Source organism: Opisthorchis viverrini, assembly GCF_000715545.1.
Source record: "Opisthorchis viverrini unplaced genomic scaffold opera_v5_368, whole genome shotgun sequence".
In the NCBI taxonomy this organism is placed as follows: domain Eukaryota; kingdom Metazoa; phylum Platyhelminthes; class Trematoda; order Opisthorchiida; family Opisthorchiidae; genus Opisthorchis; species Opisthorchis viverrini.
The window spans coordinates 187,548-203,638 of record NW_008752029.1 but is presented as its reverse complement, the minus strand read 5'-3'; the positions used below and the strand labels follow the sequence as shown (position 1 = coordinate 203,638).

The 16,091-nt window shown below is 44.4% G+C and overlaps 1 protein-coding gene across 1 annotated transcript in view; it reads right to left on the bottom strand.

Moving 5' to 3' along the window:
* The window catches only part of T265_10467 (hypothetical protein), a gene marked incomplete at both ends in the record, with an annotated part of 33,133 nt that overhangs the window by 8,787 nt on the left and 8,255 nt on the right, over window positions 1-16,091 (bottom strand). Inside the window, 6 exons of the mRNA XM_009176846.1 lie at window positions 21-71; window positions 3,029-3,232; window positions 9,050-9,164; window positions 11,316-11,425; window positions 13,051-13,109; window positions 13,817-14,329. Of these exons, the coding sequence (XP_009175110.1) occupies window positions 21-71; window positions 3,029-3,232; window positions 9,050-9,164; window positions 11,316-11,425; window positions 13,051-13,109; window positions 13,817-14,329 (1,052 nt within the window). The remainder of the gene's footprint in view (window positions 1-20; window positions 72-3,028; window positions 3,233-9,049; window positions 9,165-11,315; window positions 11,426-13,050; window positions 13,110-13,816; window positions 14,330-16,091) is intronic.

Here is a 16,091-nt window from a genome sequence, read left to right as displayed (position 1 = left end):
AACGGATGAGGGAAACTTACGAATGTTGCAATCAGGCGTTGGGTATAGATATGTAGAGGTTGCATGATCATCTGAAATAAAAGAAAATTGTAAATTATAGCTATCGACAAAAAAGATTTCGAAGTTCAACCAAATTTGAGAACAACCGTTGTGGGCCAAAAAATTACACTCACCATCATCATTACAACAGTGGTGGATAGTGGGGCCATGCAATCATGGACAGAGATCGTAGTAAATGATGAAAAAGGAGGGGAGGGTTGGGGGCTTACAGGAAAAACGACCTGTCTCCAGAGAAAATGTCCTGAAGGAAGGTCTGAGCATTAAGCTGAAGCAGGCCACCGTCGACACACTCACCTCAATTCGCCCAACAAAAGCTCACCACACAACAGCCGGTAAGTGTTAGTCAGGTGGTCGGACTAAAAAACGACAGCAACCTCAGCAAAGGGATCGGCTACGTTCTGTGTCCTGAAGTGCAAGGAGAATCACGTGGAATCTACCCGGGCGCAAAAATCCCACAGCGCCCAACCTGAATGTTGCCGTTTCAATTTCCAATTGCAACTTCATAGCCTGTCCTCCGCGAACTATCTGTCGACAGCGATTTTTGAGTGGAAAACAATATTATCTTTTGTCGGTGATCGGGCACACGTAGTGTATAATCCGACCACTTTAGCCTGATAAGCCTTATCTGCTGCTCGAGCCAACCCAGACAATGTCATTAAGTACACACTTGGCGTCTACTATACAAGAATGAAAACGGTGGCCAGTTATCTAAAGACGTTTGAAGTGTTCAGATCAGAGGAGCAAAGTTGTACAACCACAGAACAGGACTGCTAACACGGCGATTCAGTATGCACGGCACATTTGATTCATTTGACCAGTGTGTTCATCTTAGCCCGCCTGCTCAGCTAAGAGTCTCCTGTAAATTTGTGAATATAATGTGTCGTTTGTATTATCAGGATTCCGGGTGTCTGTGGGTACACGGGGGAACTCTCCAAAAGCTTCTGTACATAAAGTGCTCTCCGACACGGATGTTACTCTCCATCCCCAGTCAATTTCGTGATCGATGAAATAATGAGACTAACGTTGAAAGGTCTTCGAAAACCCGATGTTCAAATAGCTGCTCGCAAAACCCATCAATCTGTAATAAGCAGAGGACATCGCCCCCTCTTAGAAAGGTGACAAAGCACAGGTGCTTTTGGATGAACTGATCCAAGTTCTTTGGCATGCGCTTTGCAGCCACTGAACACGCCACTTATAATCCAAAGAGGCGCTCGAAGTTGTTCTGGATAAACGCAGAACAATGTCACCCTCATAATTTAAGTCTACCGACTTTTCATACACGGTTTTGATACCCATATTCGAGGACACGGTGTCGATGAGGAGACTGTAGAGGGCATGCCCCATTCGGCTGGTGGATCCTTCACAGCTCATTGTAAACCTCAGCACGGCCAGAAGTTTGAAAATACACATCACGGAGAATGTCCAGAGGGCATTCGAGGGCATTCCTCGTTGGGCAAGTAGGTCTAGATACGTCAAATTATCGATGGAGCTGGAGGATCCATTGAATTCAGGAAAAAACAGCCCCAACTGATCGGAGGTGTGTGGCGCTGCTCAGACATTTGGCGTCATGTGAAGATGTGGTCAATGACCCTCCTACCTGGTCCCCTTGGACTAGCATCAAACGTGATTAGGCCTAATATCGTGTTACTTAGGCTGGTAACCGTGTCACAACCGGAGTAAGTCACAAGTTTTCTTCACCCGAACGAAGGCTGTGCTTGAGCTGACGTCTAACAGTCCGTCTAGCTGAATTATTCTCAGTAGTTGAAGGGATACTATGTTTCACCTCGAGGAGCTTATTTGGTCGGCTTCCAGAAAAAGCAAATGCAAGGTTTCCTACCACGTGGATGGCTGTACCTATCCTGTCCCATTTGTGAGTCATGTCTTCACACAGACTAGTTTGGTGAGAAGGTTTTTCAGTGACTAAGCGAGGAGCTTAAGTCTTCGGTTTCCCCGGATGAAATTGTAGGAGTTTTTCACCGGACGAGAGTATGATCCCAATCGACGTTAGTGGACCTGAATACCTCACCACCAGGTTCCAAAGGCTGTGTGGTCAGTCTGGCTCTAAAATAGTCCATTGGCAGGTAGTGCAACAGCAACTACCACCTGGAAACGCAGGACTACTGAGGGACAATTGGTCAGCGCAAAGCTACGATTAGCGATCTCCACTGATATCATGTCATTTACCAAAGCTCAGGCGTGTTGGCAATCCGGCGAATGTGTTTGTCAAGTTACGCAGCCAACTCAGATACGGTGTTGCGCTGTCGGCGACGATCTTCATGCTCTCAATCGGCGCAACCCACTCCTATGAATATTGCCGCAATCCAACTGACGCGCCTAGACGGTTTTCAAGGAACTGCGCTGGTGGTCAGATATAAAAAAACATCCATACGAGTATTTGTCTTCAGAAAACTTTGGTGGCCCGGCGCAATTCGCTATTCGAACGTGGTTTGTGCGTTTACTATTAAAACTTCAAACCTTACATCTGATATAAATAGCAAGAATTCGAGGAAAGTGCTAGCTGATGAAAGAAGGTAGAAAGTGCAAACCGGAGATGCACCCTGGGGGTTTTCCGCGTAAAAGAGCGATACTGGAATACTAGATGAGAATATGTTAGGTATGGAAACTCATTTACAACCAAAGGGAAACGAACATTTTTCATCCTTAGTCTATTCATAATACAACCGGAAACTTAGGTCGAGGTGATAATCAGGGAAGTGTCAAGGAAGTCGGAGCAAGTATTGATGATCGATCTGGTTTGCGAGATGTGCGTATGAGCTTGAGCCCCGCAGTGAAAACAGCGTCACGTGACGCGCTAAGTTTTGCTGAAATTCAGTAACAGACTAACGTTGGAATCCCTGTAGCTAAAACTGGGACTGACAAAGAATTCTCAATAAACTAAAAGGGTCCGACTATTGAGGCCAATTTATGGTAAAAGAAAGCGTAAGTGTTGTAAAACTGCAAAACTCACGTCATGAATCGGTTTGTAGTCGGCATCGTTGAACAGACGCACGAACCGCAAAACACCGGGTCTCACAACACTCCGGGTAAGCAGGAGTAACGAGGCCATGTAGAATACGTACAGCATACCAACAGCCCAATGAATGAAGGTGAAGGCCACCGGAGCATAGTGGAACACACTGACACGATTCGCCAGACTGGCATTGAAGAGAGACTGGATCAGAGACAAACGAAACGGGACCTGATGATAGCGCATTGCTGAAAAAAACTGGCTAGAACTAAGAAGACCACTATTATGGATGGTGTAAGTTCAAGTTCAATCATGGTTCCTTGAAGGTGATTCACCGACATCCATAACACAACAAAATTCGGATAGAGTTGATGACCGCACAGGATTCGCCGAGTGATTATCAAACAACAATTCAGATCACTCGCGTAGAGATACATACCATCCGTGGATGTGCAATAGGCTATCATGTGTTGTTTTAGTCAGGTGCCAACTTTGAAATGACACGGCACATGGTTGATTGCACAAAAATATAACAATCACACAACAAAGATGCAATGATATCCGCTTGATCCGGCGGGAATCTTATTTTCTAATGGCAAATGGAAACTGAAATACCGATGCACTTATGCTTTCACACGGGGACTATACAAGTATAAGACCATGTCGTCTAATATCGGACCGTGAAAAGTTGTTCTCCAATGCCGGGAATTCGATCCTGCTGATTGGACTCGCGGCACTGAACCAACAGTTGGTTGCTTGATTCTCCGATTAGTTATGAGCTCCATCGATTTAGCTTGATTTGTTTGATACTCGATTAGAATTCGCCGGAAGAGATTAGTGCGAACAGTCACACAGCATGAACGACAGTAATTGCAGCACTATTCACCACAAAACGTTGTGTTACTGTCATGCCACTAGTGTGACGGCGTATACTACTGAGGAGGCACGCGAGCAGTATGCGGTCGCTTCGAAGCCCCGCCCCGTATCTCATGGAAGATGAAGTTTATTACGGAACTCGTGGAACTGCCTTGCAGTGTTCAGCTTACAATTGTGTAATAGTCAATGAATATCCATGAAAATTCAAAGAGATGCGTGAGAATATTCAGTTTTTAAAATCGACGTGCATATGAGACGTTTAGTTTCCTGTAAAATAGATTGTTACTGCTTAGTTGGTGTTTGCTAATAAACGATTTCTCTGGAATCTGGTAAAATCAAAGCCTAAACAGTACTCTGGCTGGCAGACGAATTTCGAACTCAGCTAAATGGTAGAGTTAGTGAAGCTGGCGACCTGATGTAGTCCGTTGTGCTCGATGCCACCGTGATTTTCGTCCACATAATGCTCACTTGAGAAGATATTTACTGATAATTTTAGTCTCATATGAACAGGACAGGACGACAGCTCAATCTCAGAAAAACAACCCGCTGCATGTTTCGCACCCACTTCAGCTCAGAAAGTGGACAACCTGTGCAGTCCATGTTATGCGGAAGAGGGCGAGGAAATCTGCCGAATTCGGCAGCCCCACAATGCATAGGCCCGAAAATCCTGGTTATGTTCTTTGGTTTCACAGAGTAGTCTGCGAGCTGAACCTATAGGTTTGTGCTAGCTCGTCCATGGCAAAATGGCTAATTTCAGACATAAGTTAACGTTAGCGGTGAGTACCAAACACCAAAACACTGTCTGTCAGTTGCTAACTACTCAGAACTGTCAGGTTGACAGGACATATGTCGGCGGAACGAGTTCACAAAACTTAGCACGTTTGAAGCTACAGATGTTGCACACAGACGTCAAATGATCGCACCTATTTCGCTCGTTAGTAAAGAGAATATGGTGCTTTGATGTCACACTGGTTACAGAGAATGCGTGATACAATTGGTCCATAGTAGGCACCATTCACATAAGCTGATATTTTGGTCTCTAAGAGAGAGACAGAAAGAGAGTGAATATTACAAATTCAGGATCACTAGGTCGTGTGGTTCGCCATCCAAGAAGGCTCATTCACCACTCTTATGAACACGTTCAAGAGTATGAATTTTCACAAACACCCTAAGGTACCCTTGAGAATCTATGGTCTTCAAACAGTTCCTCCTATCTTCAAGAGGAAGGGAACCGGAAACAACGCCTCGAGATAACACGAATCAGTCGCACCACTGACGCTCTAGCTGGCTTCTCCTTGTGCCCACCTACGACATATGTGTTTCCTACCGTCTGTCAACTTTTAAAATCATTTAAGTTAAGACTAAGACTGCCGATGACCTAAGATGCAGTAGCTATCCTATTCATAACACGCGTTCCGACCAATTCTTGCATGGTATTCTACCTGAGTGAAAAGTTCTCCTAATTCTCACTGCGCTCCGTATCCCTCCGTTTCCAACCAACACGTATGTAAAATGTCTTCCGTGTAGGTATGGGATGGTATGTTCGATGTACGCTCATGAAAGCTTGCTATAGACTTGACTCGGTTGGGTAATACTCGTGCGCTAAGGGTAGTTTGAAAAAGCTAACAAGGTGAAAGAACAAGTAAATATCTATTTAGAATGGTTTACTGTGGATCAAAAGAAATATTCCCTCTTGCTTGACAGAAGGTCCCAAACCGAAGATACAAGGACCATCGTTTGCGAGACAGCACATATCCCCGTTGGATTTTTGCTGTTCAAAGTCCGTTGTGGAACCAGCAGGTAAGTACACATCGGCAAGACGGTCACGTGAAACCAGTGAATGCAGAACGGCGCATTGATTGACAGAATGACGAGGTGACACACAAAACCATCATAAACGCTCCGTGGAGACATTCATTATACACAAATTAGGGATTGATGGATAGTGAATTGTTTGCAACAAAATTACCAAACTTCACAAACTGAGCTACTAGTAACGCATCCAGTTTTCCGAATTTGCAGAATGATGTCGCCGTATACAATTTAAAAACTGTATGTGGTTTTGACCCGGTTTTGAGCGATTAATGCACTTTATACACCAGTGGTGGTTCTTTTGCTGAAAACGCTAGCTTGCGAGGATCAGACTGGGAAAGGAGATGAGGCAGTACCGTTGTTATACTTAATCGTTGGGTGTTACATTTAGCAAGGCAGTTGTTTACCCCCCGAATTCCGACATATAACCACTCAAAATTGCGTGAACCAAAGTGAGAGAGGATTGTTTAAGAATCCACGCCACATCCGAAAGCCAGGGAGAGAATACCAAGGAGAGAGGGATAGCAATATGCTGCTCTATACATATTATACTGAATGTATCAAACGTAATAAGCTGTGCAACTGACATCACAATAAGAACGAGTAACATAAGCCCTTAACAAATCGTGCCGTTCGAGATCACTTGCTTATTTGCTAGCTAAGAGGTTTTGAATGTCTGAAAAACCATAACTAGCAGCGAAACATGTATGGTAGACTCGTCCCAATGTCATCATAGAGGTCGGTACGTACAAATCAATTTACTAAGTCCTTCTCGCACAGCAGCACCTTCCTTTTCTGGTTTACTATAGGTCTACGTAGACAGTCGTGGATCAAATGAGGAAAAACAACCTAAGAGCCATTAAACATGTCACTGGCTCCTTTGATTTATTGATCACCGGCATAGTAGGAACAGATATTGCTTCTAGTGTTCTCACAAATGGAAGGAAATCTCAGAGTATAGATGTTAAAGTTTGTTCAAATCATTTTCATAAAGGAAACTACTCACAAGGTTGCTGAAAATCCATCGACAGCCCACGACCGGTTTCGCCCTTCCAGTTCGGGCTCATCAGGTAGGCGCAGTCCCCGAGTTTCCGTCAACCTTATGATCTACTTGAAATCATTTTACTTTGTGGAGTACCGAAAGTTACGGTTGATAACTGAAGAGGACTGCATGCGTAGCCGGCATGTGACAAACAACTTCACACCTGTAGTTGCATCCATTAGACTAAAAGATGCACTCTCGAATGGTAAATAGAAATGATCACCTAGCTCTGTTTAAATTAAGCAGAGTAGACCTCGACTTCGTTTTTGCTTAATTGATTGATGACAGATACCGAACACCCATTGAGGATTTTTCAGCATCTCGGTTGAAAAATTCACTATCCAGGCATCCCTTCGTCAATATTTATTTCCACGTAATTCAGGAAAACACGGGTGCTAGGTAATCAGTCGGTATCGACTCACACTGAGTCGTGGAATGGTGACCTAAAGTTAACACGTGATGCACGTATAATGGGGCTGCTTTTCGGATTCGATTTAATCGTTTAACAAATTAGTTGTGTGGTTGCTTCTGACACAGGTTGGCAAGCGTTAGTTTCCGTTAGCTGGCAAATTACGCGTGAAGCAGCAATGATAGTTTGCTGAATCGCTGTGGAGTTAATTTCATTACAGTGTGCTCTCAAACGAAGTTCCGTGGATAAAAAGGACGTCAGCCAAGTTGTAATCAACCAGAATCCACGCCTGACCGGTACGACCACTAGGGGTTGCGAAACCTAAGGATAGGCTGTTGCGTCTCATTTATTACGCCAACACGGGAGTGTAACACCATTCACCTTGTATTTCACGGGGGTCTTATCATCCGTAACTGTGACTCCAAGCAGCATCGAATCCCTAACTACACCCGAACGTTTCTGTTTCCAAAGTGTGGTTTGCGCCAAGATTTATTCGTCGGTCTCCGCCATTTTTTCACACTTTCTCGACACGTCTCATACTTATTGCTCTTGTATCGATATTCAAACAACAGCAATTCGTTAAAAACTCCATGTTACTGATTTTCAACTTCTCAAAAAACATAACACTCATTGACATGTTTATTTTATAAAAACGGATGCAGTGGGTCATGAGTTTTCATTATCATCCCGAACAAGCGAGTGCGAGAGCATGAGTGCGTGCGAGTGCGAAAATAGAACGGTCTAAAGCCACTTATTGGAGGGATACCGTCTGAACTTGGTCCAATGCTGACGCACGCGGTCTGGCTTTGGTACAAGGCTGTGACGCAATGCATATTGCGGAGGCGTTGTCTGACCTTGATCAAAGCTGACTTGCGCTGTCCGGGTATGATACAAGGCTGTGACGCTCTCCATATTGTGGGGGCGTTGTCTGTCTGGTCAGCGTCCAGCGGAGCTGAGGGTCTCAGTGGATTTCGGGCATTCAGTGGCTACTTTCAGAAATTTGACCTTCCTGATACTATCGATCCTTATTCCCCTACTACTACTAGTTCCTCCGTCCATTTGGGTTGCGCTCCGCAAGGCATGTTGTCATTGAGTTCCGAAAGTTGTTTCTTTCCGCTTTAGAGGAACCGAACATGCTGTTATTCTGCCGATGAGGACGGCATGCACCCATCATCTGTTTCGTACATCAAACAGCCCCTAAATATTTCACGAAAACCACACTAACGGGGGAGTTCTGGAAAATATAACTGTCCTTCTCTAGAAAGCCCGCCTCACGACAGACTAAGTTCAGCCGGTTTGTCTAGGCATTTCCCAGAGTCCTCTTGAAAAAGATCACTCCACAGAAGCGATTGCTTCTGGTTAGTCCCTCTGGACGATCACTCCAGAGTGATACAAACATATCTCTCACATTGTAGTGGACTAGTTCTGTCCCCGGAGTTATTCAGATACTCTTTTCCTCGAGCAATGGACGAGAAACAACCTGCGTAGCAACGACATAAAATGCACTTACCCACAACATGCATTCTGTGTTATTGTTTCGACAACGTCACCACATAAAAGTCTAAAAAATTGTTCTTTATTAGGAAGGCCAAGTTAAAATCTGGTATAACCACTACAAACTGATTCATTAGGAGCCTTAAAAATTGGACAGTCGGAATTTACCGCAGCATGCCGTGCAACCAAAACAGCTTGGATAACAGTGTAACAAAAACAATGGCAGCTCGTTAAATAAAGTTCTTTCATGAAGTAGAACCGTCATGCTGAGTGAATGGGAAATTCGTGACGAAAGTCGATAGTCCTTTGAGGTCAGAAACTAGACTAGCTAAAGACGCATGTAAAGCTTGTAAAAACAGTCTAAAAAGGAAAAACGCCAACTTCTTACCAGAGTGCACGCATCGATCCAGAAGCCACATAGGATTGGAAATATGCCGACTTCGAATAGGGATATCAAGGCAACCTTCAGGTAGACATAGCCCAGTCCGAACCAATAGCTGGGTCTGAAAAAGTTAGACAGATGGGTTGAACTCCAGGATATGGCAAAATACATCATACAAACGAATTTTCAAGGACATAAACACTTTTGATCAAGATGTAGTCGGATTTCGAAAATCTCAACCCGTTCGTCTTCTGAGATGGAAGGTTGCTGGCTGATGTAGTTGATGGATTGAATTATTATCTAAATTAGTAATTTTGTCAAAGACGTTTCTTCGCCAGGTGCGACAAGGACTCAGATGTGTAGTTTGATAGCGGTGAGCTGTTCCAGGGCTGTGACGCGATACCGCAAAATCTTGTGAGACCGCCTCATTATCTCCAACAGAGTTTTTGTACCATTAGGTGCCTTCTGATAGGATGGAAAGGATGTCCCTCTTTCGAATCCCAGATCAGTGATGTATTCCTGTAAGAGTTGGTCAGTGGCTCCACCCTCTTCATCGCATTTGTGAGCAAACCCATTTATCCTCCCTACAGGCTCTTTAGTATTTCTAATCGCGGATGGCCTCAAAGTGTGGTCCAGAGACCAGACAACTCTCCGGAAAGGGACCGACGTCAGTTTTTACTGGCTTCAGAACAACGGTATGTTCTTCTACCCGAAAACAAACAGTCCAAAACTAGGGTTCAGCTTTATGGTACGTGCTTCATCATCATTGTTAGCCGGTATAAGGACCTCGGTGTCACAGTAAAAAATTTCACTTCCTCTCTGATGTGCCTGCGTTCCTCCAAAAAGCCGGCACAACGGTTTATCTGCGTGTCCACTTTATTTGAATCGATCAACGTGATTTTTGTCACTATTTACCCTCCATGTATCTAACCCTTATAAGAACATCGCAAAACCATCAAGCATAAGCAAGGCGTATTGAGAGGTAATTGTGTGTGTGTATAGACTGAGTTCTCTTGAAGACACCTCAACCTCAAGTTGAGTAATATTTGAGTCTTACCAAGACATCTTAAAACAAAAACATGCAGCGTGACGGAGAAGTACATAGGTAACCTATACTAAATTTCAGCAAACGTGTAAAACATGAAGAAATGCATTCAGCCACCCTCTAAAACTTAAGTGTCGTCAAAGCAGCCGGGTAAGATTTATGGCAAGCTGTTGGAGGGGACAAAAACAAACAAACTGAACAGAGGATAGGCAAATGTAGACATTGATTCGGGGAAGAAATGCGAAGGGAAATATAATTGTGGGAATAAAACTGACGCGCAACATATGATAGGCTAGTAATCGGATTGTGTGCAGGTGCGTTGTTGACTGCGACACCATCAACAGCGTATTGAAAAAATCAGTCAGGCGTAGTTCCTGACAATCAATTATTGTCAGCACGAGCTCTTAGGCGGAGAGACTCAATCAAGTGGTCTCGTAAAGTAGGCAAACGGAAGCTCAGTTGAAGTGGTAAACTGATATGTGAATCGAAAGTTAGTACGTTACTTGGGTATCTAAATCTGATATAGTGATAAAACAAACTAGCTTTTAAAGGCTGTATGCCCAGACGTCCGTTCGCAGGAACTTTCGTGGATACAGATACAACATTCAGTGAGCGGACTTCAATATTATTGACTGGCTTGTGAGAAAAAAAGAGGATACTACGAAAACGTCGTGCACGAATTGGGGCTATGATAGATATCACCTGAAAAAGTAGCTTGAAGTTCAGAAAAATCGTGTATAAAGTTCCCGAGCACCGTATAACGTTCGACAAAAGTGTTCAGTTGAAAGCAAACACAATATGTATGACTCGGTGACAGCTGTATATCGTTCAGCTGTAGCACCCATTCGGTGCCTAGCTGCCATGCTATCTTAAGAAAGCACGAGGGCTGGGATACTGCCAGGTCGTCCAAGCCTAGACAGGGAAAGTCGAGAGGCAGAGGTCGGATTCGAACGGTTGTAAACACCAGCATATGGATCCAACCTATAGTATTATTGCTTTAAGTCCTATATGACCCTCGAGTCAGTCATCCAAAGTATAGGATCTGGAGTTGTTTGAAACTTGTTCACACCTTGTGTGCAATAAGTCTCTCCCACTCGAAAAACATTTTCTGCAACAAAAACTGTTGGTAAAACAAGAAAAGACCAAATTATCTATTTGCATTTAATGAGTCAAAGATCTCTCTCATTCACTCAAAGTATTTAAACAAGTGGGGGAAACAGAACCCACCTTTGTAAACCGAACAGTTTGAGCACACAGTGGAGCGAAATGAGGAAGCCAGCGATGATCAAGTAGCCCACAAGACTGGTACTCAGGCCCTCCATGTGAGTTGCAGCAATCTAAAAAACAAAAATTGAAGTTACGGGAACGCTGAAAACACCTGTAAAACAGGAACCAAAAAAGGATCGACTTTTGGGAAAAACCAGGGCTACATAGAGCCGCTGAGTAAGCGCGGAGTAGCGCACATACTTACAACCATCCAACGACAAAAAACTTTACATAACATTTGCGATAGGCCGAAAGGACCACACATTCGAAACGATTTTACGATGTGCATAATCGGAAAAATACCGGCGATCTATACGAAAAACAGTTGCTTCGTTTTCCAGCACACCTAACATATTCCAAACTGAACAACAGCGTTGGACAAAATGCAACCCCTTACAATGGGGGTACTGGTTCGATGCAAGATACGTCGAAGAACTGGAGTTGCTTTATAAAAAAAACTGAACAACGCTAAATACACTGCGCTTCCGCTAAAACGCCATTCGCTCCACAGAGTACCCAAGTTTTCTGTTTTCTATAAAAACGTCCACTGGAACTCCCAACGTAACAACTATCTTTTGAGTGTCGGACGCCTGTGATTTGGAAGCATTAACCGTTTTTTCGCCAGACAGACGGTAAATGCCATGTGAAACTATTGCTTTGCGTCCACTAGATGGGCGGAATTAATGATGCTCCAGCGGTATGTGATGTGATTAAACCGTGCAATCGTATCAATGAACATAGGCGTACTGCGTAAAAAGAGCGGGCACATATCAAGAGCTACCTGCTGATAACATCTATCATGCACGGCACACTAGAATATATTCCCGGAGGATGGTAACAAGTTTCTTTTCTCCTTGTCAGTCTATACGATAAAAGTACCGATCCAATGACGCATAGGGAGTGGCAATCAAACCAAATTAAGGAATAAAGGCTGAGTAAACTTATTAACCAGTAACCATGATGAGGACAATCAGAAACCGAATGATTCCGCGGTCAAACCCAGCGAAAAAAGGTGGCTTACGTCATGCTATCCCTCTTCGAAAACAAGGATCACACCTCTGCACTAGCTGGTTGATCAAAAGGTCCCTCAAACTCTGGAACTACGCAGAGAACGAATTCCAGGCTAAGGCAGTAAGCAAACATGTGTTGCCGTTTTAGTTCGGGGGACTCAGAGCAACCGATGTGTCCTTGGTTGTTAGTGCTCTTACCCAAAACGAATGGCATATTATAACGCTGACCTGCATGGACTAGGAAGATCAGCTCCTCTATTTTCAAACGCAGTCAATGCGTCCCAGATAAAAAATTGCCAGTATGTTTCAGCTCTGCACGGTTTATGAATATCACTCGACACAAACGGATTCTCGAGAATTCCACTGGATTCACCGGCGATCCAGACGTCACACAGGCTTCCAGTACGTTGTATTTACATAGCTTGATTTAGCACCGAATACAGTTTACTAGTTAGCGCACTGAGGACACCGGGTTTCATATACATGATTCGCAAACTCATTGACCGACAATTACTGCTTAACTACCATGACTAGCCACTTTGTGTGCATCGCGATCGGTTCGAAACAAAGTTTCCGAGCTCAGTCACAGTACAATGAGACAAAAACCGGCCGTTGCCAACCTACTAAATGACAAGAATGGAACATGAAAGAATAAAAAATATCCCAGTTGTACAAAACAGACATACCAGATTGTCCAGCTTGAATCCGAGCACAGTGAACTGACCCACATGATAAGGGCAAAAAGCTGAAAAAAAGCAAAATGATAAGGTACCGGTCTTGGTTAACCAAATCACGATATGGCCGGTTGATATAAGAACAGCCTGAAAAGACTAGAAAAAAACATGATCATATAACTCCATCCGATTTCGCAAAACGTCCCCATGATACCCTATCCCGTCTTGAAAGCCGTATATTAGCGAATAAAATAGAATATACAATGCGCTCGGTGAATTTTTCCTTGTAAATCTGGCTAAGTGGAGGTAGTTAAATGGGTTAATGCCAATGGATGAATGTGCGGTAGGCTCGAAACCCACAACAGATGGACTTCAAGGCGTACAAACACAAGGTATCAAAAATACCTGTAAAAACTACGCGAACATGTATTGGGAAATGAAATGGGAAACAAACACGCATTCGACGGGAAGCAAAGTAAGGACGTGACCGCACAAAGCAGCCCAGCGATTTCAATGTCTCACTCAGACTGCTGGTCACTCTAACACGGCGCTTATCTCCGCTGAAATGTGAATCTATACAAATTGCTTGTAATGCGCATGATTCGTAGTAAAAAAATTGAGCTAGATGAAACAGTTCATTAGTGGACAAGCAGTCCTCTATGATGAACAAGTTAAGGAAAATAATGCAAAGCTAGCCAGAAATCCTAGCTAGCCCCTAGTGGTTTCCGTTCTCTTCGTACGCAGACACAGGCACAAAACCCAAACCAAGTCAACTCACCGAAAATCACCACAAACAGTGTGTTCAAGGCGATCAACCAGAGTACGTGCTCGAGAAAAGCCAGAGATCCATCCAATCCCAACAAACGGTCCCAGTTCATTGCTTCTCCAAGAGCGGCTTCATCCGCCGCACCATCTGCAGCCGCATCGCCTTCTGCCTCATCGTTAACATCTTCATCCGCTTCTGCATCACCCTCATCCTCACTGAAGCCAGTGGCTGTCCAACCCGAACTCTGGGGCTGCATGGGCAATGCAGGAGCAGTTTGGTTCGGATTAGACATTTCTGTTGGTCTGGTATCCTGTGAGGTCTCTGTCGCCAAGGAAGTAGATGAACTCGGTCGAGGAGAATCGTCTGATGACGTGTTGTTGGTTTGGTTCTCACTGATGTCTGGCGCATTGGCTGGCTCCACTGGCTCATCAGGCAGTTCATCAACCGCGAAACCTACACCGTTCGCTGCACCGAACAAGTTCAGTAAGTCCGGAAAGAACTGACGCCTCTCGTTCCCTTCGGCGGCTGCTTTGAAAAGAAAGACAATAGAACCGTGGATATTGTGAACCTCTAGCGCCATCTAACAGATAAGAAACAAAATTACGTCACACAATGTTTAGATGACATTAAAACGAACCAGCGAAATTCGAACGCAAGTAGATTCATAAGTTGTGTTTGCTTCGAGCCACCGTATGGAGAAAACCAAACCTTTCATTGGTGGTATCTCCGTGAAACGTCACTGCTAAATAACCCAACAGAACTACGACGGTTGAAAACAGTACCAAGAACCAAAACCACAGTCGGGACGAGGGCGGGCAGAACGAACATTTTCCATACTGAAAAGTGTACTGGTTCACGGGTCATGTATATCTTGATGAATTTTGTCCGGCCATGTGTCAAGCGTAGGCGACCCACAATCGGTCAGTTCATGTACGGCCAAGTGTCAAGCGTAGGCGACCCACAAGCGGTCAGTTCATGACAATCATGCACCAAAGATTGTACTAGTTGTTATACCAGTTTACCTGTAACACCCTTCCGAAGCCTAGCGGCTGTGCCGCCCGAGGGAAGCATGAGGGCTGAGATACTGTCAGGTTGATAGGAGCATCCAAGCCTATATGGGAGCATTCGAGATGCAGAGGGTGGGTTTAAACGAAGACACTTCCGGTCACGCCTTAATGACCGAAACCAGTGTGCTAGTAAACAGCGTCATCGGGGTAAAATACGGGTCTGTCCTTGAAGAGAATATTGACAGTTCAGGTTGTATAGTTGGTCAGTGGTTTGTTCGCTGAGCAGCGGTTTTACCGCCAGTCGAGTTGGCACCGTCAGTGCGTCGTTAGAAGCAAAGTGACGCGGTTCGTTGGTGGAGATGCAGCCTTTCTACGTCATTGTTTTTGGGAAAAAATTCACAAGTCAGCATGAAGCAGACAACCTGCTTCCTTTTCCAGAACTTTTGCCCGTTACCGTTCAAACGATCCTTTGTTTGCACCCAGCAAATCTATACGCCGAATAAGAAAGTTCAAGAATTTAAACGCGTTCTAGATCCCCAAAGCTCTCCGGGTAGACGCTTTAAAAGCTTTTCCACATCACAAGTGCTCTGAATTTCCTGATCCTCCTTATCCGTGTAGCAAAGTTGATATTTTGTTTGAAGATGTTAGATGAAATTTAAGATGTGGTACAAAAGAGAATGATAACACAAGCGAAGACAGTACTACCACAGTCACTTTTATCCACGGTATCTCTGACCAGAGTCTTCAGATCCGAGCGGAGGGAGACTTGGCAGAGTGTACGATAGCCTAACAACGCGGTTTGAATTTCATTCCAACTTGTCAAACGGTCACCTCCTCTGTCACACAAGAATTGACTGGAGTAAAATCAGCTGAACTTGTCTCATTTTTCCTAGAGGATATGAGATGTGGTAGGCAACGTACATTCAAGTTGCTTGAAGCTCAACTGGTCAGTTCTCACAGATCGAGTTATGCTCATTTGAGACCTGAGACTGAACTCGAGAGTGTCACAGCGTTATTGGTCGACGTCACGTTAGGTATAACCCACCAAAATGGCCACCAAACCGGCCATTTTTTCCTATTTTACCATGCTTTACGCTGGCCGCACTTTCCGACAGGAAGTGAATAAATATCATCCTGGATCGTTCAGCTGTAGCACTCTTTCGGTGTCTAACTGTCATGCACCCGAAGGTGATCGTTCAGCTGTAGCACTCTTTCGGTGTCTAGCTGTCATGCCACCCGAAGGTTGCACGAGGGCTGGGATACTGCCAGGTTGCCCAAGC